The sequence below is a fragment of the Schistocerca cancellata genome, chromosome 6 (assembly GCF_023864275.1).
Source record: "Schistocerca cancellata isolate TAMUIC-IGC-003103 chromosome 6, iqSchCanc2.1, whole genome shotgun sequence".
NCBI lineage: Eukaryota > Metazoa > Arthropoda > Insecta > Orthoptera > Acrididae > Schistocerca > Schistocerca cancellata.
Window position 1 is genome coordinate 334,519,089 of NC_064631.1, and position 21,033 is coordinate 334,540,121.

A 21,033-nucleotide genomic window follows, 5' to 3' on the forward strand; every position below is an offset into this window, starting at 1 on the left:
TGGACACTTGTGAACAACCCTCTGATGACATTTTTCACAAACCCCAGTGCTGGTTCTGACCAGTTGAACAGAAAAATTTATCATGATATTCCCTATTATTTTATAAGGAGAATTTTTTGTGTTTGTCCATAGCTAATATACGAGGATTGCCCAGAAAGTAATGCACCACATTTTTTTTCTTCAACAATTCTTTATTGAACATAATGAGAATTACACACTTGAAAGAATGATGTTTTATCGACACACCCTATTTTTCCACAGTCTTCATTCCATTATATGGCCTTCAACCAGTGCGAAACAAGGGCTTGTATGTCCAGTTGGTACCAATCCTTGTTCTGATGGCGGAGCCAGCGCTTTACTGTGTGAATCACCTCCTCATCGTCCTCAAAATGTGTTCCATGAATGGCATCCTTTAATCGCCAAAAAAAGTGGAAGATTCAGCGCTGAGCATGTCAGGTGTGACAGCCCTGGATGGTCTCCCCAACTGCTGCAAATCGTGGAGCTCCGCCAAACCGCCTTCTGATGACCTCACCCTCCGTGCCCAGCGACTGATTGTACTTCTGTCGACAGCGGATGCTCCATAGACTTTACACAAGTGTTTGTGAATATTCCCCACAGTTTCTTTTTCTACAGTGAGAAATTCAATGAGGGCGCGTTGCTTCATCACATACAGATGCCATTTTGAAACTCTCCTGCAGCTACGCTAGCTGTTGAATGAATGTGACAGAAACTTGGCACACTCACTCAGGAGACTTCAAATAATACATATGTAACGTTTCACATTTGTAGCATTGTTTTTGGCTGAGAAAATAAGGGGGTGCATTACTTTCTGGGCAACAGTCATAGTACGAGGGGTGTTCAATAAGTAATGCAACACATTTTTTTCTGCAAGCAGGTTGGTGTTATTCAGGATTCCAGTAATCATATCATTCCCCATCCTTTTGTCTACAAAACCCTATTTTTCAACATAATCTCTAGTCAGTGCAATGGCCTTATGACACCTTACTGCGATGCACTATGAAGGGGGATATCAAACTCCCTCAGAATCCATGAAGACTGTCACCATGACTTTACCAGCTCAAGGTACGGCTTTGAAATTTTTCTTCGGAGGAGACATGGTTCGGGGTCACCCTATGGATTGCTGTTTTGTTTCTGGTTAGAAGTGATGAACCCATGTTTCATTACTGCGAAGATGTTTGACAAAGAATTATCACGATGAGCCTCGTAATGCACAAGCAATTCTGCACAAGTGGTCCTTCATTGCTTTTTATGATCTTCTGTTAGGCAGTGAGGAATCCAGTGAGTGAATCCTGTGAGTACCCCAGCTGGTGGATGTGTATGTCAATACTATCAACAGAAATGTCCAGTCGTGCAGCGAGGTGTTGCTTTGTGATTCGTCAATCACCTCACATTAGTGTGTTCACACATTCCAACATTGCAGGAGTCAAAGCTGGCACATGGGAGAGCGGACAGGCTTGCACGACCTTATCGTGATGATGATAGATGCCGTGCACAATGACTCGCCATGCTTTTGTTCAATGCCAAGTCTCCAAAGACATTCTGCAAGTGCCTATGAATACCTGTGATGCTCTGGTTTTCTGCCAAGAGAAACTAAGTGACAATTCTCTGCTTGGAATGCACCTCTATTACAGGTGCTATTTTGAAAACTATGCATAGAACCACCACCTATCAAACCTTCATGAAACTATAGAGTCTGAAGTGGGAATATTACCACTTCAGCCCTTCAACAAATTATGCATTTTTTCCACCGAAATTAGTCGAGGAAAAATAATGTGTTGCATTGCTTATTGAACATCCCACGTATATTCTTTTGGGGGTTAACAGTTCACAGCTGCACTGTTTTATTTCTTTGTTCATTACTAGTTTTGGGGTAACAATTCCATTTCAAGTGCTCATTCTCATTCAAACCAGTCACACTGTCATGCCATGTTACAGCATGATATCTTGTCTGAATTGAACAAGAGTGAGCAATTCAGAGAATGATCTGTTCCCCCTGAACTATTAGTGAAGAAAGGCTGCTGTGGAACATGTAGTTCCATGGCACAGAGGAATCAAAATTTATCAGAGAGACATGAAATCAGAAAGGAGAAGGCCTTGTAAGTCTCACAACACAAAAGCTGCTTTCATGTTGAAATTCAGGTTTTGAAATCTTTTGGTGCTCTTAACAATGTTGTTGGTTCTTGAGGCTCTTAAACAGACACAATTTACTTTTGAGTTGGGAACTCAAACCCACACATCATGTCTGGTATGAGCTGAAACTAGTGTAATCATTATGTCACATTGCCAAACGACTATGAGGGGGATGGGGAAGGCTGAAGATTAAGTTCAATGTTGTGAACACATGCATACCTTTGCAATTGAGACTCAAATTTCGCTGTGTCATTAAGAGGCCCATTGAGTATTTTATTAGTCTTAAGAGACCAGAAACAATCCAGTCATTAAAAAGTTTTTATGAAGACGGGGGGAATATGAAGTGGCCATGCGAACTGCTCAACCACTCAAACAAGCTGTTTAACTGAAAGGTGATTGGAATTGAGTTTTGAGAAAGGAACAGAATTGAACAGGTTCAACAATAAACTTTTGAAATGTGGAGCTAGTGAGAGATAGTTTTGGGGTTAAAAGGGAAAGAAGATATACAAATGGTGGAGCTGTAAAAATGTAATTTGTGCTATTTCCTGTAAATTTGAAATTAACAGAGTTTTGGGTATTTCACTGCTTGCTCCCTTCTCAGTTGAATCAAACACAATTTAGAATTGAAATTACTTGGGATGAACGGAAAAATTCAACGAATTCTATTCTTATTCCACATCTTTGTTTAGCCTGAAGGTCAACTTCTCACAGTTCTTTTCTAACTAAAACTTTTTTTGGCCTCTTTGGGTACATCCTTTATGTGCTACTGCAATTGAATATCCTGTGTAAACCACTGTTGGTGTGAACTGCAGAAAATTTTGGGGAGCTAATACTCTAAGTGTTTAGTTGGCCCAGTTTTCAAGGGAAAGCAACAAAACACTGCCAGTCCGTAATTCTAAAATTGAGATTCCTTACCTTGTGTCATGCTACCTTGTTTATCTCCATGGTCCAAGCTACTAATTGCTGTGCTAATTCTCTCTTGTGTTGCTAAAAACTGTAATACCTCGTATGTATGCTTTTTTCCCCTACAGCCGTTCAATAAAGCTACTGATTTTGAGTATATCAAAAGGAATATATCAGATACTATAGAAGTATGCGGATTTATTGATGTTGCTGATGTTGGAAGCCCTATGGCTATTTCACGTCATCTGGTGCTACCTCATGGTTCAGGGAAAATGGAGGAGGCAGATGGTTTGTTATTGTTTACTTGTAAGATACAGATACCAGTTTCAAAAATAATAAATAATAAAATAAAAATATTTTAAATATTTTTTCAGGTATTTCCACTGTCATGAAGTCAGAAGGAGACTCTGATGATGATTCAGGTGTAGATGAAGGAAAAGTCGCCTCATTTTGTGTACTACTTCATGGTGCACTTAAAGTGGAAAACATGGCTGCCTTGTGTCTTTTAGCCAAGGACTGGTTTGGCTTTGTTTACTCTTGGGCTGACAGCAAGAAGAAATCAAATTTAATGTTAACAGTGTTGGAACCTGGAACGAATGTTGTGCCATGGCTGGGAAATTTAAATAACTTAGGTTCTTTAGAAGATTTTCGCGCAGTGAATGGTGAGGAAGATCCGCCACCGCAGTTTCCAGTTCGTCCTCTAGAAAAAAGAAGTTACTCACAAAATTGTGTGGTTTGGATAAGGCAGGCAGGATTACAGTCTGATATACAAAAGATCTTGCGGCATGCTCGCAAACTTCCAGACAAAACACAACAGTTTTATAAGGTGTGTAATGAATTAGTTTTGTGCATTTTATTTAAATAGCAGACAATATAGGCAACATTTAAAATTTATTTCAATATTTTTCTCAAAGAGAATGCATGATAAAATTCTCACACTTTAAAACACATATTATCATATCCCAGAAAAATAATTGGAACTTTGTTAAGACTTTGATGTGCTAACATGTTATTGACTGCACTGTGCACTGGTAGTAAGCATATTCTTTCAGGCAATTAATACTTCTTTAACTGTTGCAGGAGTTAAACAGGTTGAAAAGAGCTGCAATATCATTTGGATTCATTGAACTGCTGGATGGTTTAGCAGCAATATTCGAGAGGGAGTGCACTCTACTCCCTGGAGGTGCCCATCCAGATTGTGCATTGCAACTTACACATGCAGCGGGAGTTTTACGCAGGCCTTACTGTCGTGATATCAAGTTCAATGTGACACCTCTGTTAACAAAATTCCAAATTTGTGAATAACTCTACCTTTGTGATATGTGAAGTCCCACCAAATATATTTTTTTTAGATATCAGTAATTGTTCATAAATGAATATCCATTCTCTTAACAGAATGTGGGCATCAGATCTTGGAATGAATAACCCCTTTGCATCTACTGATCATTCCAGCAACCGTAGATATAATTTAGGTTCAATGTGATGATGATCTCATTATGCTTAAACATCCTTGGTTACTTAAAATGATGCTCTGAATTTTGAATGTACCATCTACAGATGATTTGTGGTTTGGTCTGTGCCACGTATGTCATTAAGAATGATACTTATTATTTGTTTTATTCCTCTGGCAAGTTCTAGTGCTGAGTAAGGCTTATTTAAATCAGGTACATGAATAAAGAGTGTTCGAGAATTATCAATACTTAATGAGGAATAGTACGTGAACTCGCACAGATACCTGGAAAAGAAAATGGAAAACTTAGGATTTATGTAACTGAGCTTTTCATAAACACTTGACACTGAAGCATACACAAAAATTAAAATCACAAAAAGCAGAAAATACTCACCAGCTGACATAAACCCAGGCAAAAGAGGAAAACAAGGGTGTTGTAGATAGAAGTACTGACTTTTGTAAACAGAGGAGATAGAGTTGGCAGAAACAAAATAATCCAGGTTAGATAATACTTCTTCATCTTGGCTATTGTGGAAGGAAGAGCACGACAGGTTCAGAGGAAAATCAATAATGAAATGCTAACAACAGGTAACAGAAGTGTGTGGCTACAGTATATAAATGAGATGAATATAGTTGGTCAGTTGGTACCAAGGCTAGCATGCTTAAGTGTGTGCTGTGCGTTTACTCATCTTCTGGTTTCCTGTATCACCTGTTCACAGTATTTCATCAGTGATTCCCCGTCATTCTGTAGTGTCCAGCTAAAAGTAACTTAAATGGGGTTGTAGATGATTTTCATACTTAACCTTAGAATAATATTGCTTTCTCAACCCTTTCCTTTCCTGTTGATTGACCTCTGACTTTGAGAGTGTATCAACTTTTTTTTGTGTCTATGCCTAGCTGCTTTTTGGCAAGTAGGATTTTTTTCTAAAACCCTAAATCTGACAATAACTTAATATCACAAAGGTTAAAAATAAGGCAAATTGTAGATAATTAGGGCAACATTCTTTTACAATGTTACAGCCATTCTTAATGGTAATGGTTTTTAAATTGAGAATATTATAAAAATCCTCTTTTACTCCTTTGAAATTAGATACATGCACGAAGAAGAACTTACTCTAACTTTTGTTTCTTCGACACCAAATTGTTGCATCAAAGATGCATTCCTTCAGAAAACTTTTTTCTTGGAATGTGCAGAGATATCTGGACACAATATACTTGAGGTGTTGAGGGACATGCATATGCATAGACAAATACTTTACACTAACTCAGGACTATGGTCAGACTGGTAAGAACAGTAGCCTTACTTGTGACACTAGCAGAGTGAACATGGTATAGAGATAGAGATTTGGGGGGGGGGGGGGGGGGCATCAGAGATAACTCATCTTTGTGTGTGCAGGGATAGTACCATGTTGTGAGGATACAGAGGCAAACTTCTGCCTACAAGGAGGAACTTTCTTTGGTGTGATATTCTTATCCTCTCTTCTGCCCATTCCATATCCTGCACATTCACCTCAGCATCAAGACTACTGTGATTTCAGCTGTAGCGCAGAGACATTGTAGCTTTGGTTTCTATACGTGTGTTTGCACTCTGAAAAGGAGCATATGTTCATATGTTGAGATGCTACATTCAGATTCTTGTTTATGGGGCTATCCATTACTCATGGCCTTCATTAGTGGGTGTCATCACTCATTTCACTGTTTGTGTCCTGATCAGCCATGATTTGCCAATTGCCTGGCAATATGCTCAAAGAGCCTGTTCCAGTTTCACAATCTTTCCATCGGTCATAGCACAATTTTTTTCTTGAACAGTTGCAATGCAACAATAGACAGGGAAGGGTACAACTTGTGATTTCATGTTTATCACTAAGCACTCACTGTAGTAGTCAACTCAGTTTAGCAAGTACCGGTAAATTTTTAAATAATGTAAATGTTCTAGCAAATATAATTATTTAACTTCAATGGCACTAGCTTTTGTTCATATGAAGTATCAAGTATGTACCCTTTTGTTATGTTCCTCCATGCCCTATGATGCACTATGGTCAAGATCGAACAGTAAGACTAGAAAAAACATTTTTTATTACTGTTATTAGGGAAGGAAAGTTGCTACTCACCATATAGCAGAGATGCTAAGTCACGATAGGTACAACAAAAAGATTCACACAATTATAGCTTTCGGTCATTAAGGCCTTTGTCAGCAACACACACACACACACACACACACACACACACACACACACACACACGGGCGCGCACGCACGCAAATGCAACTTGCACACACGTCTGCTGTCTCAGACAACTGTTCCCTGAGACAGCAGATGTGTGTGCAAGTTGTGTTTGCATGAGTGTGGTGTATGTGTATCTATTGCTGACAAAGGCCTTCATGGCCGAAGGCTATAATTATGTGAATCTTTTTGTTGTGCCTGTCGCGGCTCAGCATCTCCGCTATATGGTGAGTAGCAACTTTCCTTCCCTAATATTGTTACATTCCATCCTGGATTTTCTATTACTGTTCTCATATACCTATGCTTCTGCTCTTATTTGTGTATGGTGAGAGCCAAACTACACACTTAACCTTAGTACTTTCTTTACCAGAGATTTGAAAGATAGCATTTTCCCCACATTTGCAGCACTGTTTCAGCCTATGTGAAACCTTCTCTAGTTCCTACACATATACCCTTCACTTTTTGAGCATGCTTGCACCACCTTATGACATTTGGGAAATTTAAGAGAGATGGCCCAAAATCAGACATTTCAATATGTAACTGAATTTATATTACCGATTATGGAATGTTCAGTCATATGTCACTATTAGTGTGTCAAAACACTATAATGAAAGAAGTTCCAGAAACATTTTAAATAAGTATTTAAACCATAAGAGATGATCATCCAAAACTTTCATACTCCTCCTCCTCCCTCAGGCTGTTGGGGAGGGGGGATGAAAATACCAGTAATTTTGGATAACATAAATGCATCATACATAAAGGAAACTTAATACAGGTCTCAGAGTTCACGGAGAAACTAGCACTAAATACTTTTTAATACACATCTTTCCAATTTCAGTAGTAAACACATTACAACTACTCAGCTCAAAAACAAAGCACCAATCTCATAAATAAATAAATAATAATAAACACGGGCACACACATGCTCTCTCTCTCTCTCTCTCTCTCTCTCTCTCTCTCACACACACACACACACACACACACACACACACACACACACACACACACAACCTTAAATTTTCAGAACTGATCACTGTGGTAGATAGCACATCATCATCATGTCTTGAACTTTTTTTTTTTTGTCTACAACTGCAATGATATTTGTGTCTGCATTAAGAAAAAAAAATCTTTTAATGCATTTGTAAAGGAAATATTAAAAAGAAATGCAAATTCACCTTCCTGCATTTGATGAAACTGAAGAAGTAAGTCCACATTCGCTTTCATTCAGTTTACAGCATATCTGCTCAACATCCAATGAGGAACAAGCTTCATCACTGCAACCAAGACAACATTCGCCTTCTGCTGGTAGCTGCCCAAAAATGTCAGCTTTTTTGTATCCTGATCTGTGTGCCACTTTCTCAAGAGTTATTTTGTCTGCCAGACCAGATACACCAACATGGATAACTAACTGTAATGTATACCACAAGTTCAATCAGTAAATAAACACTGTGAACAGCTGGAAGCTAAAAGACTGTGGGTGCTAAGATTCTTGATGCCTTAAAAATGTTCTGAGTTTGGAATGTGTTACTTATGCAGTATTTGAAAGTAAGAGAATACCACACTATAGTAAGCACAAAATATCTCAGGGGTCTGATATAATAGATAGGAAGATTTTCTGAATTACCAACATTCAGTATGGCTATATTTTAACCCCTTAACGTATGATTTATGTCCCAATGGCTCAGGCCCAAAATATAACACTGCTGCCTGGCCTTCGAACCATTTCTTCGTTCAGCAAATTGGTTCCACCAATCATGCACAACTTACGCAATGTAAGATCCAGCTGGATTAATTTTGTGAAATACCTGATACGTAATCATAATCTTAATCTCATGTAATAATAGTGTTAGAAACACCACAAAATATTTATCATCAATTAATACAATATAATATAAATCAATACCATTTGTATCCAGTTCCTGTAAACATAAATAGCAGTTTTAAAAAATGCAACAACACAAATCAATAATCCTCAAGGGTGTTCTATCATTCAAAACATATGGGTACATGTAATGGAACTTTGCATCTTTTGCAGACCCACATTGTTTCACTACTTTTTTTATTCTTTGTGAAAACTTTACCTGATCAACATACAAAAGGCCTTGCCCATGCAATTTGCATTTTGCCTGACCAATGTACCACCAGCCAGGTTTGTGATAAATCACATTTGGCCCGAATACCAAACCACTTGTCTAGCACATGGTTGTAGGTTAAGGGGTTATGAATCGGATATTAGAAATAACTGAGTTCAAAAATTATACTTTTAAATTAAAATTTGTTATTGTTTGTTTGTTCTGCTAACACAGAATTAAAACTAACTGACTAATCCCACAAACAAAATTAGTAATTATCTAAACCTAAATTGTTAACAGCACAACAAAGAAAATGGCACACCCTCATAAACTTAATAAAATGAGATCACATGTGATAAAGTGATACTTAGTGGGCATTGCTCATACCTATCTTTGAAACAAAATATTCTTCATTTTATATATTACTTATCTCAAAGTGCAAGTCCTACAAAATTTTATTGATGCAGCCAGCTGATACTGTCATGTAAAATATAGACTGCTGAGCAGTTGGCTAAAAAATTTTGTGGGCCTCACACTTTCAGGTACAGTAGCAGACCAAAGGGCTAGCTCATCTCACGAGGAAAGGCTACAGCTTTATGAAGCAGTTATTCTAAAGCTTTCACAAAGGAATATCAGAGGATGTCTTTAAGGTACAGATGAAAAAAGAAGTATGATTTTGTGTAAGTTGAATGACAGTTGCCTTATCTTGAATAATTAAAAAAACATATTGAAATTCTTGGTGACAAGTGGCCAATATTAGTTAACATTTTACCATCAAAGTGCAGACCAATCTATTTTAACTGTAAACTCTCTTTCAGTGAAAATCTTCCCCTCACCCCCACGTGTGTGTGTGTGTGTGTGTGTGTGTGTGTGTGTGTGTGTGTGAGACAGGAAGAGGTGATGGGAAAGAGGGACATCAGCAAGGGAACAGATCAGGAGTGTGACTGTGTGTGTGTGTGTGTGTTTTAGTTAGCTTTACTCTTTCCAGCAGAATTTATTCCAACTAAGACTTTCCAGTCTCTATTAGTTGCCACAATAATTACTGCATGTATGCAAATTTCATGATTCAACAAAAATAATCAATTTTTGAAAATATAATTGGATACATAAAAAAATCTACTCACCAAACAGCGGCAGCAGACACAAAAATAAAAAGTATTACGTATGCGAGCTTTTAGAGCCAGTGGCCCCTTCTTCCAGCAGGAGGGTGAAGGGGAAGGAAGAGGGGTGAAGGAGAAAGGGTAGAGTTCGGAAAAAGTCACCCAGAATCTCAGATCTGGGGAGACTTACCAGACCCTGGGGTTCTGGGTGACTTTTCTGAAGTCCACCCCTTCTCCTAAACCTCACCAATCCTTTTTCTTCACCCCTCATCCTTCTTCTTCAACCCTTCTGCCAGAAGAAGGAGCCATTGGCTCCAAAAGCTCGCATACTTAATATCCTTTTTATGTGTGTTTACTGCCACTGATTGATGAGTAGATTTTTTAACCATGCAATTACATAACATAATATACTTTATTATTTTGCTAATTTCTAGTTATTCATATGCATCTGCAGCTGACTGCAACTTTTTCTCTCTTTCATTTGGAGTCAAATGTACATGAAAAAAGACGCGAGATGAAACACTGTATTGTAAAACGCTACCAACTTGCATCATGGAACATAACACTAACATCAAAGAAGAGATTTTAATCAGCAAGAAGAGAGTCAAATGAAATTATATGAATCTAGAGACCTTTTCAAATCTCAAATGTTTATTATGTATATATGCAGTTTGAAGTGACAAATGAAAGTTTGCACCAAGGCTGGGATTCAATCCCGGATCTCCTGCTCACTAGGCAAGATGCGCTACCCCTACGCCACCCTGGCACAGTGGCTTTACACAACAGCCCAGACTACCCTAGCATGCCACCCTCGTTGGTCCAGGCCAATCGACTGAGGTGTGAGTGGGCATTTGGAAATACTTCATTTTAAAATACTGAGAGGAAAGAAAAGTCGTTATCATGGTATGCTGCCCCCTCTCCTCCCACTCCCCAACTGGAATCCTCAACAAATTTTTTTCCCAAGTTTGAGTAGCCTTCCTGGTGAAGATATTATAGTAGCTGAGATAGAAACAAAGTCAACAACCACTATAGCAGCACAAGTTTATATGCAAACTAGTTCTGTAAATGATAAAGAAATTGAAAAAAAAAAGTATGATGAGATAAGTGAAATCCTACAGAGAGTTAAGGGACAGGAAAATTTATCTGTGATGGGTGACTGAAGTTTGGTAGTAGGAAGAGTAGGAAAAATAATAGGAGAACGTGGACTGGAGGATGGGAATGAAAGAGGAAGCTGCCTGGTGTAATTCTAAGAAACACAAAAAAATGTAAATGTGGAAGAGACGTGGAGACACACTGCTAGATTCCAGATTGATTAAATAATGGTAAAACAGTGATTTTGGAACCAGATTTTAAACTGTAAGATGTTTCCAGGGGCATATGTGGACTCTGACAATAATTTATTGGTTATGAACTGAAGGATAAAACTGAAGAATTTAAAAAACGGTAGGAAATGGAAGAGACTGAACCTGGATAGATTGAAAGAAACAGGGGTTATTGAGGATTCCAAAGGGAGCATTGGGCAATGTTGGACTGAAAAAGGGCAAAAGAGTACAATAGAAGAATATGTAGCTTTGAGAGATGTAAGAGAAGGCAACAGAGGATCAATCACATAAAAAGGTCTATTAAAATTCTCTGGATAACAGAAGATATTGAATTTGATTGGCAAAAGAAGGAAGTATGAAAATCCAACAAATGAGGCAGGTGAAAGGGAATGCAGGCATCTAAAAAATGAGGTTGACAGGAAATGCAAAATGGCAAAGCAGGAAAAGCTAGGCCTACAATACAAATGCAAGACTGTAGAAACATGTATAACTGGGAGTAAAATAGATGCTGTTTATAGAAAAGAGAAGCAGCAGTTTGAATATCTAGATCTCAGATGGCAACCATGCTCAGCAATGAAGGTAAAAGTGGAAAGCATATACAGAAAAGCTGTAGAAGGGAACTTGAAAGGCAATAATTGACAAAGGGAAGAGGAATAATGAATAAAAAAATAGGAGTGCGGGTAAGCTACTACAAACAGCATAGTGAACGTATTATTGTGGCCAAGATAGACACAAAGCCCACACCTACTACAGTAGTACAAGTTTATATGCCAACTAGCTCAGCAGATGATGAAGAAATTGATGAAATGAATGATGAGATAAAAGAAATTATTCAGATAGTGAAGGGAGACGAAAATTTAATAGTCATGGGTGACTGGAATTTGAGTGTAGGAAAAGGGAGAGAAGGAAACATAGTAGGTGAATATGGATTGGGGGTAAGAAATGAAAGAGGAAACTGTCTGTTAGAATTTTGCACAGAGCATAACTTAATCATAGCTAACACTTGGTTCAAGAATCATAAAAGAAGGTTGTATACATGGAAGAATCCCGGAGATACTAAAAGGTATCAGATAGATTATATAATGGTAACACAGAGATTTAGGAACCAGGTTTTAAATTGTAAGACATTTCCAGGGGCAGATGTGGACTCTGACCACAACCTATTGGTTATGAACTGCAGGTTAAAATTGAAGAAACTGCAAAAAGGTGGGAATTTAAGGAGATTGGGACCTGGATAAACTGACTAAACCAGAGGTTGTACAGAGTTTCAGGGAGAGCATAAGGGAACAATTGACAGCAGTGGGGGAAAGAAGTACAGTAGAAGAAGAATGGGTAGCTCTGAGGGATGAAGTAGTGAAGGCAGCAGAGGATCAAGTAGGTAAAAAGATGAGGGCTAGCAGAAATCCTTGGGTAACAGAAGAAATATTGAATTTAATTGATAAAAGGAGGAAACATAAAAACACAGTAAATGAAGCAGGCAAAAAGGAATACAAACGTCTCAAAAACGAGATTGACAGGAAGTGCAAAATAGCTAAGCAAGGATGCCTAGAGGACAAATGTAAGGATGTAGTGGCTTATCTCACGAGGTGTAAGATAGATACTACCTACAGGAAAATTAAAGAGATCTTTGAAGAAAAGAGAGCCACTTGTATGAATATCAAGAGCTCAGATGGAAACCCAGTCCTAACCAAAGAAGGGAAAGCAGAAAGGTGGAAGGAGTATATAGAGGGCCTATACAAGGGCGATGTACTTGAGGACAATATTATGGAAATGGAAGAGGATGTAGATGAAGATGAAATGGGAGATACGATACTGCGTGAAGAGTTTGACAGAGCACTGAAAGACCTGAGCCGAAACAAGGCCCCAGGAGTAGACAGCATTCCATTAGAACTACTTATGGCCTTGGGAGAGCCAGTCCTGACAAAACTCTACCATCTGGTGGGCAAGATGTATGAGACAGGCGAAGTACCCTCAGACTTCAAGAAGAATATAATAATTCCAATCCCAAAGAAAGCAGGTGTTGACAGATGTGAAAATTACCGAACTATCAGTTAAATAAGCCACGGCTGCAAAATACTAATGCGAATTCTTTACAGACGAATGGAAAAATTGGTAGAAGCTGACCTTGGGGAAGATCAGTTTGGATTCCGTAGAAATATTGGAACACGTGAGGCAATACTGACCTTACGACTTATCTTAGAAGAAAGATTAAGGAAAGGCAAACCTACCTTTCTAGCATTTGTAGACTTAGAGAAAGCTTTTGACAATGTTGACTGGAATACTCTCTTTCAAATTCTAAAGGTGGCAAGGGTAAAATAGGGAGCGAAAGGCTATTTACAATTTGTACAGAAACCAGATAGCAGTTATAAGAGCCGAGGGGCATGAAAGGGAAGCAGTGGTTGGGAAGGGAGTGAGACGGGGTTGTAGCCTCTCCCCAATGTTATTCAATCTGTATATTGAGCAAGCAGTAAAGGAAACAAAAGAAAAATTCAGAGTAGGTATTAAAATCCATGGAGAAGAAATAAAAACTTGGAGGTTAGCCGATGACATTGTAATTCTGTCAGAGACAGCAAAGGTCTTGGAAGAGCAGTTGAACGGAATGGACAGTGTCTTGAAAGGAGGATATAAGATGAACATCAACAAAAGCAAAACAAGGATAATGGAATGTAGTCGAATTAAGTCAGGTGATGCTGAGGGAATTAGAGTAGGAAATGAGTCACTTAAAGTAGTAAAGGAGTTTTGCTATTTGGGGAGCAAAATAACTGATGATGGTCGAAGTAGAGAAGATATAAAATGTAGACTGGCAACGGCAAGGGAAGCGTTTCTGAAGAAGAGAAATTTGTTAACATCGAGTACTGATTTAAGTGTCAGGAAGTCGTTTCTGAAAGTATTTGTATGGAGTGTAGCCATGTATGGAAGTGAAACATGGACGATAAATAGTTTGGACAGGAAGAGAATAAAAGCTTTTGAAATGTGGTGCTGCAGAAGAATGCTGAAGATTAGATGGGTAGATCACATAACTAATGAGGAGGTATTGAATAGGATTGGGGAGAAGAGGAGTTTGTGGCACAACTTGACGAGAAGAAGGGACCGGTTGGTAGGACATGTTCTGAGGCATCAAGGGATCACAAATTTAGCATTGGAGGGCAGTGTGGAGGGTAAAAATCGTAGAGAGAGACCTAGAGATGAATACACTAAGCAGATTCAGAAGGATGTAGGTTGCAGTAGGTACTGGGTGATGAAGAAACTTGCACAGGGATAGGGTAGCATGGAGAGCTGCATCAAACCAGTCTCAGGACTGAAGACCACAACAATAACAACAACAACAACAACAAGTGGAATTAGATGAGGCAGGAGATATGATGCTACAAAAGACTCTGACAGAGCAGTGAAAGACCTAAGTTGAAACAGACACTTGGAGTAGATGGCTTTCCCTCAGAATAACTGCGATCTTTGGGAGAGCCAGCCATGACTAAATTATTCCATATGACACATGTGACATATCTTTAGGCTTCAAGAAGAATGTAATAATTTTAATTCAAGAAGAAAGATGCTGACAGGTCTGAATTCTGAACCATCAGTTTAGAAAGTAATGCTTACAAAATGATGAGGCAAATTATTTACAGCAAAAGGAAAAACTGTGGTTATGTTGTTTTGTAATATTAAACATGTGCCTATTTCTCATCTTTTAAGTGTGTCCTCACAATTTGAAAAGTTCAATGAAAACTGCTCAACTCAGTGTCAGTGGATGAGCTGTGTACCACAGATGTGTTCATGCTCTGCTGGAAAATAATGAGACTGATGCTGAAGTTTTTGTCCATGGATAATTGCATTCCCCCACTGCTTGTTCAAAGCATTTCTGTGTTCAATTTCCTTAAGGTTGAGCAAGCTTTTCCCTGCTTTCACTTTCCAATAGAGTGCAGTAAAGTATCTCTAAAAAGATGTTCATCCACTGCCACTGGATTCATAAATTTGATGAATCTTAGAACAGCAACTCCATTATATGGTGAATAGCAACTACCTCTTCATAATGCTGTTACATTCCATCCTGTTTTTTCCATTGTTTGATTTAGAACAGCATAATGTCAGTTATCATCTCTTTCTTGTCAGCTTATGTATTTCCTGAGCGCTCTCTCTCTCTCTCTCTCTCTCTCTCTGTCTCTGTCTCTCTTTCTCTCTCCCTCTCTTACTTTCAGTGGCAGTACATGCTGCTATAAAAAGACTAAAAGACTGGGGGCTTTTAAAGGAAATGAGGAAGATAAGAGTGTAACATCGCATTGTCCCAGATGGAGTACAAGTTCTGATTGCAGAAGAAAATCAGCCAAGTTCTGTATCAAATTAACCATCCCAGCATTTTCCTTAAGCAGTTTTGGGAGCCAATGGAAGACCTAAATCATGATGTGCGAACCCTACATCATGATGGCCTAATGAAGATCTGAACTGCTAGCTTGAAAGCGAGTCAAATATCGTAGCACTGCTCTATATCACTCGGTGGAAGCTTTCAAATAGTCTGATGAACAAAAAGACATTTAGTTAATGCATTGAGATTAATACTCACATGACAATAGCAATCCAGCAGTTGCTGATACTGATTACAAACTTGAGATGACCCCCAACAAAATTTTGAACAAAAGAATGGGAATGGGCTGTGATATAAAAGAAGAAAATTACAATGACTGTCTTGTCAGTTACAGGATAATGACACAGGCTTCAAGAGTGATGAAAAAGAGAAAACAAATCAATTTCAGTGAAGGAAATCAGTTTGTGAAATGCCTCCATCATACATAGTCAGATATTTGTAGTATCAGTTGGGTCTCTTGATCCTGACAGTGGAGTGTGTGTGTGTGTGTGTGTGTGTGTGTGTGTGTGTGTGTGTGTTTTTAGTTCTAAGGAAGAACGCTGCCCAAAAGTTTAGCTAGGAAGAACGCTGCCCAAAAGTTTAGCTACACGTGGAATGCTGATTACATGCCTGTCTATCAAACAAAGCCTCAACTTTATGGTGGATGGTTATCTTTATACTCTTTCCATTGTTTGTATTCCATCCAGCAAGTTACAACACAATAGAAACATTACCATTACACTTGAACTCTTATATTTCATCAGACCAGAAACAGGTAATGTGCCTCATTTTTTTTTAACAATCTGACTCTCAGGATTTCACCCTATTTTCTTGAGCTTGCAAAGGAGTGGAAATTGCAGAAAATAAGATTTCTGGCAGATACACTAACAAACTGCAACATAATTAAACTGACACACAGATATAATAGATACTGCATTAGTTATAGCAATTTTATCATCTCTTTGTCAAATATTGGAATTGCCACATTCAACAGTTACCGTATAAAGCTGTCAATTTTAAATGTTTTAACAAAGGCATGACAATTACATATGCAGATGTTGCATAGTGCATCACATTATCTTCCAGTTTCACTGGTCAAGATTCAATGTGATTGTAGGTTGCAAATGTGTCCTCCCCATCATGTGCTATATGGTAGATCCAACTGTCACTTACAAAGAATACTGGTTTTCAAATGCAATAATATCTTGGCATAAAGTATAAGGAACCTCCAGCAATAGTTCTGGCATAGAACAGAGAACTGAAACACGCCAGCAGCTGCACGTTCAAAAAGCACAGCCACTGTCCTGAGATCGATATGAAAATTCAATATTTAAAAAAATCTCAGCACATTACAAACATTTGTCATTGCTAAAATATTTTAAAAAACACAGCATCTTGTCCAAAAGGCCATGTCCATATACATATTGCTTACAGGTGCTTGCTACATGCTACAAATACATAAGCAATATGTATGTGGATATGGCCTTTTGGGCAAGATGCTGTGTGTTTTTTAGCGATGATAAATGTTTAAAATGTGCCGAGTTTTATCCACCTCGTATTCTGTGCATATGGTCAGAGTAAAAAGAACACTGTGAGTGACATGAACACCATGTCCGCCCCAATAGCTGTGTGGTCAGCATGACGGAATGCCATGCTAAGGGCTCAGGTTCGATTCCCAGCTGGGTCGGAGATTTTCTCCACTCAAGGACTGGATGTTGTGTTGTCTTTATCATCATCGTCATCATCTCATCCCCATTGATGTGCAAGCTGCCGAAGTGGCGTCAAGTCAAAAGACTTGCACCCGGCGACCGGTCTACCCAACGGGAGACCCTAGCCACTCGACATTTCATTTTTTATAACAACATGAGGCAAAAGGCGCAATTTTTGTTGGATGCCAATCAGTGTACTGTTGAGATATTTTCGTTGGTTCGTTGGTAAAGGGGAGTGGGCCAAACAGTGAGGTCATTGGTCCCATCAGATTAGGGAAGGAAGTTGGCAGTGCCCTTTGAAAGGAACTGTCCTGGCATTTGCCTGAAGTGATATAGGGCAATCACAGAAAACTGGGTTTGACCTGTCATCCTGCCGAATGAGAATCCAGTGTGCTAACCACTGTGCCATCTCTCTTAGTATTATTTTGGTAACTGCTTTGATTTACTAAAGTATTGCAGTAGAAGTTTTCTGTGCGGTAAGTGTTTTGTAAGTCACGGTGGACATTCCATGAGACCAGAAAGACTGTAAATCCAAAACTATTTGTATCAATTATAGTTGCTGGGAGAAATCTATGTTTACCTATGTCAGACTAGTTGAGGATAATATCTGGAGATAATTTGTTGTCAGTATATATAGTGACTGCAAGTGAGGTATCAAAATTAGATTAGTACATTATTAATCCTGCGTTTGAAATAGCTAGTAAACGGCTTTGTTCCCCTTATTTAATGCTGAATCTCTTACCAACGAAAGTTAACCCTGAAAGCACCATACAAAAGACTTTTATAACGATGACCATATCACTTACGAACCATTGGTTTGTGTTCTGTCCAAATTGCTGGGATCATTTTAACAACATCTTCGTACGCAACAGGAAGCTTCATTACTATCAGTTTCACTCCAAGTTGTTCCTCAGATTCTAGTTCTGGCAAAAGTTTCACCGCCTCCCAGCTTGCATTGATGTCGTGGCCTTGAAAAGGCCCAAAACCGGTGACAACAACACATTCTTCAATGGTTCCGGGCATACCTGCACAAAATTGGATCACTATTATTTGCAAAAATTTGGAAACAAATGTCAACTTACGGTTGACAAGTACCAGTATCGTAGTGAGTGCTGAAAAGTCTACACTGAAGTCTTTTGTAGACTATCGTCCTTTAAGACTTCGCAAGAATAACGAAAAGGCTAAATCAATGTTTTAAATCTGGAATACATTCATATTTACGTGCGTCTAACGGATTTAACTACAGAACATGCGTCAAGGTAGGACAAGAAAGTATGTGTGTATGTATTGTAATTATTGTTTACATTATCACGGACAATATTACGAATAGAATACCTGGTACCTATTATTCACAGCTTTACCTATCCATATGAGCGCGATAAACAATAATCCCTGTCACGAGATCACATTGTGCACTTTATAAGTTCCAACATGTTGCCAACTTAGACTTGAATACCGGCGAGAAAATAAGTTCTGTTTCATTTCGATAAATATTATTGGACTAAATCTAGGAAGAATGATTGCTTATAAAGTTATAACATATTCCGCTTTATTTGTGCCGCAATGGGTTATACAATTCCATACCGTGTCAGCAGAGAATATCTACTTGCAGCATATAAACCTAGGCGTTTCACTGATCAGGTTTAGAAATACTGTAAGGTTCGGCACGTAATAGCTGGTAGCGTAGGTGTGTTTTGTGGTTGACTAAGTAGGTACTGGTCAGCTGCCCAACAGACATTTCGTGTCAATTTCTTCATAGAAGCGCCCCAAAATTGTATCAACAAACAAAAAAGTATATAGGCCTACATATTTCTAACATCTTACGTTATTTAAAGTGCGTACATTTAAAGAGCAATTACGGTACTGATTTTGAATATTCAGAAATTCTTGCGCAGCGACAAAATTACTTATTAGAAATACGTTTAGTTTGATCTTGAAAACTGATTCAAGCGATTTTCTTCTGGTGTTATATTGCACCGTATGACGCAGTGAATTACATTATTTTCATAGGATGATGTTCTGGCAAAAGTTGGCAGGTATTTGATTGACTGTCAGTACAGTATAATTGTATACAGGGCAGCACAAAACACAGGGTAACTATAACTCAGTACAGTGAACAGGCACCAGTGAATGAACAAAGAAGATACAAATTTAATAACTGCGCTTTAAGAACCCCCCAATTCGGTGAATTTAGTTTTCTTACGATGTGGTCACAGCGGCCCGATATCGGTGGATTCCACCGACGACGTACAACGGCCGATCGTTTCAAATCAGTACGCCACTATGTGCGCGATCACAATGTAGCCGACCTCATCGTCCGAACGTATGGCCTACATATTTCGTACGACAACCGGCGAAATTCATATCAGTTTTTTTTTTTTTTCGATCATAATAGCCGACACGACAAGAAACATGAGCTGCGACAAATTGATAAGTTTAGTCAAAGTCGGAGTTTGTGGCATCCCGAGCATAAAAAATAACCATAACCAGGATACGGTTCGGAATCTATGGACTGAAATTGCAGGTTTATTGGAAACCACACGAAGGTAAAATCTTTATCAGAAATTTTAGGTGTGGATTGTAAACTGTAAAAATAGAAAAATAATTTGTTCAGGTGACAGCGATAGCTTATCTTTTACTTAAAGTTACTGTAATGAATCTTTTGGGTTGTGGAAGGTGGACATCAGCTGTCTATAGATTGTTACTACTGCTTACTCCAATAGGTTGGTGAATCAGGTACATGAAGTGGTTTGCAAATGTAGTGCTTTAGGTGTTCAAAGTATCATACAGTAAACTTTATGTTTTTATTTCACATATATACTGAATAAGAGCCATTGAAGGTTAACTGACGTATGCTTGCACAACGACAATAAATTCAGCAAAACAGATTTCGAGTATGCCCCTACTTGTAGAGGTGTGATTCGAGATCTAGTAAAAAATCCAATTCTCCCTTTAAAGATGCAGTTTTTGTTCAAGTAAAACCAGAAGTGACACATTGATATTTGCCATCTGTTGATTACGTCTTTCTAATAATTACGCATAAACTACTTTCTGAAAAGTAAGTGTGATATATTAGATGTTATTTACGACACTGTAAATACTAATTTAAAATCTAATATTTTCACTCTTATACCTGAATTATCTGTACTATGAGATTTTTAATTTTTTATATACTGAATTTTGGAGCTGTGCAAGTACACTAAAAGACACTGTAATATTGTTGATTTTCTTTATTAAAAGCAACAATCAATCTAAAATAATACTGTCTCAATAAATATTGTTACCTCCTTTCTCAAATCCACTGGGTAGTTGTTTAGAGTGTAGTGAAATGTACTAGAATCTGATTATCTGAATATCCTGCCAGTAATGCATTATTTTTCACCATTTTTGGAATAAAGTGAGTTGCTGGGAAACCACAAATTTATCTTTAATTAGTTAGATAATACTAGCTTGCTTACACACAAATTTTATCCATTCTTCATATAATAGAAGCACATAGTTTCACCATATAAATTACCATTATGTGCTCAAAACCTCATTGGCAAAAACTGTACACACCTAAGTCACACATCCTGCCAGTGTAACATAATAAACAACATTCTGAAGAATGTATTTTGGAGAGATCGTTAGTACAATGTATCACGCATATAAATATGAAAAACATCAATTACGGCCAGTTAGTTTATAAGATGGTGGTCTCTTTTCGTTAATTGTTGGTGAGAGATGGAAAGTGGTGGCACAAACTTAAAGCGTTTTTAACTTTTG

General features: G+C 38.2%; 2 protein-coding genes across 9 annotated transcripts in view; one reads left to right on the top strand and one right to left on the bottom strand.

Moving 5' to 3' along the window:
• LOC126190652 (integrator complex subunit 14) overlaps positions 1-4,403 on the top strand; it is a 72,439-nt gene extending 68,036 nt beyond the window's left edge. For all 5 annotated transcript variants that reach the window (XM_049931074.1, XM_049931073.1, XM_049931077.1 and 2 more), the window contains 3 exons: positions 3,183-3,342; positions 3,429-3,880; positions 4,135-4,403. In XM_049931074.1, coding sequence (XP_049787031.1) covers positions 3,183-3,342; positions 3,429-3,880; positions 4,135-4,359 — 837 coding nt within the window. In that variant the 3' untranslated portion in view covers positions 4,360-4,403. The remainder of the gene's footprint in view (positions 1-3,182; positions 3,343-3,428; positions 3,881-4,134) is intronic.
• Positions 4,361-18,996, bottom strand: LOC126190654 (pyroglutamyl-peptidase 1). 4 transcript variants are annotated; one of them, XM_049931082.1, is made up of 4 exons: positions 18,853-18,996; positions 18,079-18,293; positions 7,902-8,134; positions 4,361-4,789 (listed from the first exon to the last, which is right to left on the bottom strand). In XM_049931082.1, the coding sequence occupies exons 2-4, from the start codon at positions 18,289-18,291 to the stop codon at positions 4,606-4,608; spliced, it is 630 nt and encodes a 209-aa protein (XP_049787039.1). In that variant the 5' UTR covers positions 18,292-18,293; positions 18,853-18,996; the 3' UTR covers positions 4,361-4,605. The 4 variants fall into 4 exon arrangements, with proteins under 4 accessions (XP_049787039.1, XP_049787038.1, XP_049787035.1 ...); XM_049931081.1 differs by lacking the exon at positions 18,853-18,996 and adding an exon at positions 18,630-18,761; XM_049931078.1 differs by lacking the exon at positions 18,853-18,996 and adding an exon at positions 18,611-18,763 and having other exon boundaries at positions 4,362-4,789.
• Between the last annotated feature and the right edge of the window lie 2,037 nt (positions 18,997-21,033).

Excerpts from the sequence above, each read along its gene's own strand:
- LOC126190654 (XM_049931082.1), bottom strand. The coding sequence starts at position 18,291 with ATGCCCGGAACCATTGAAGAATGTGTTGTTGTCACCGGTTTTGGGCCT. Across the intron at positions 8,135-18,078 it reads GGACAGAACACAAACCAATG|TTAGTTATCCATGTTGGTGT; the intron begins GTTCGTAAGTGA and ends TATACATTACAG. Across the intron at positions 4,790-7,901 it reads GTTTCATCAAATGCAGGAAG|GTATCTGTGCGAGTTCACGT; the intron begins GTGAATTTGCAT and ends TTTCTTTTCCAG.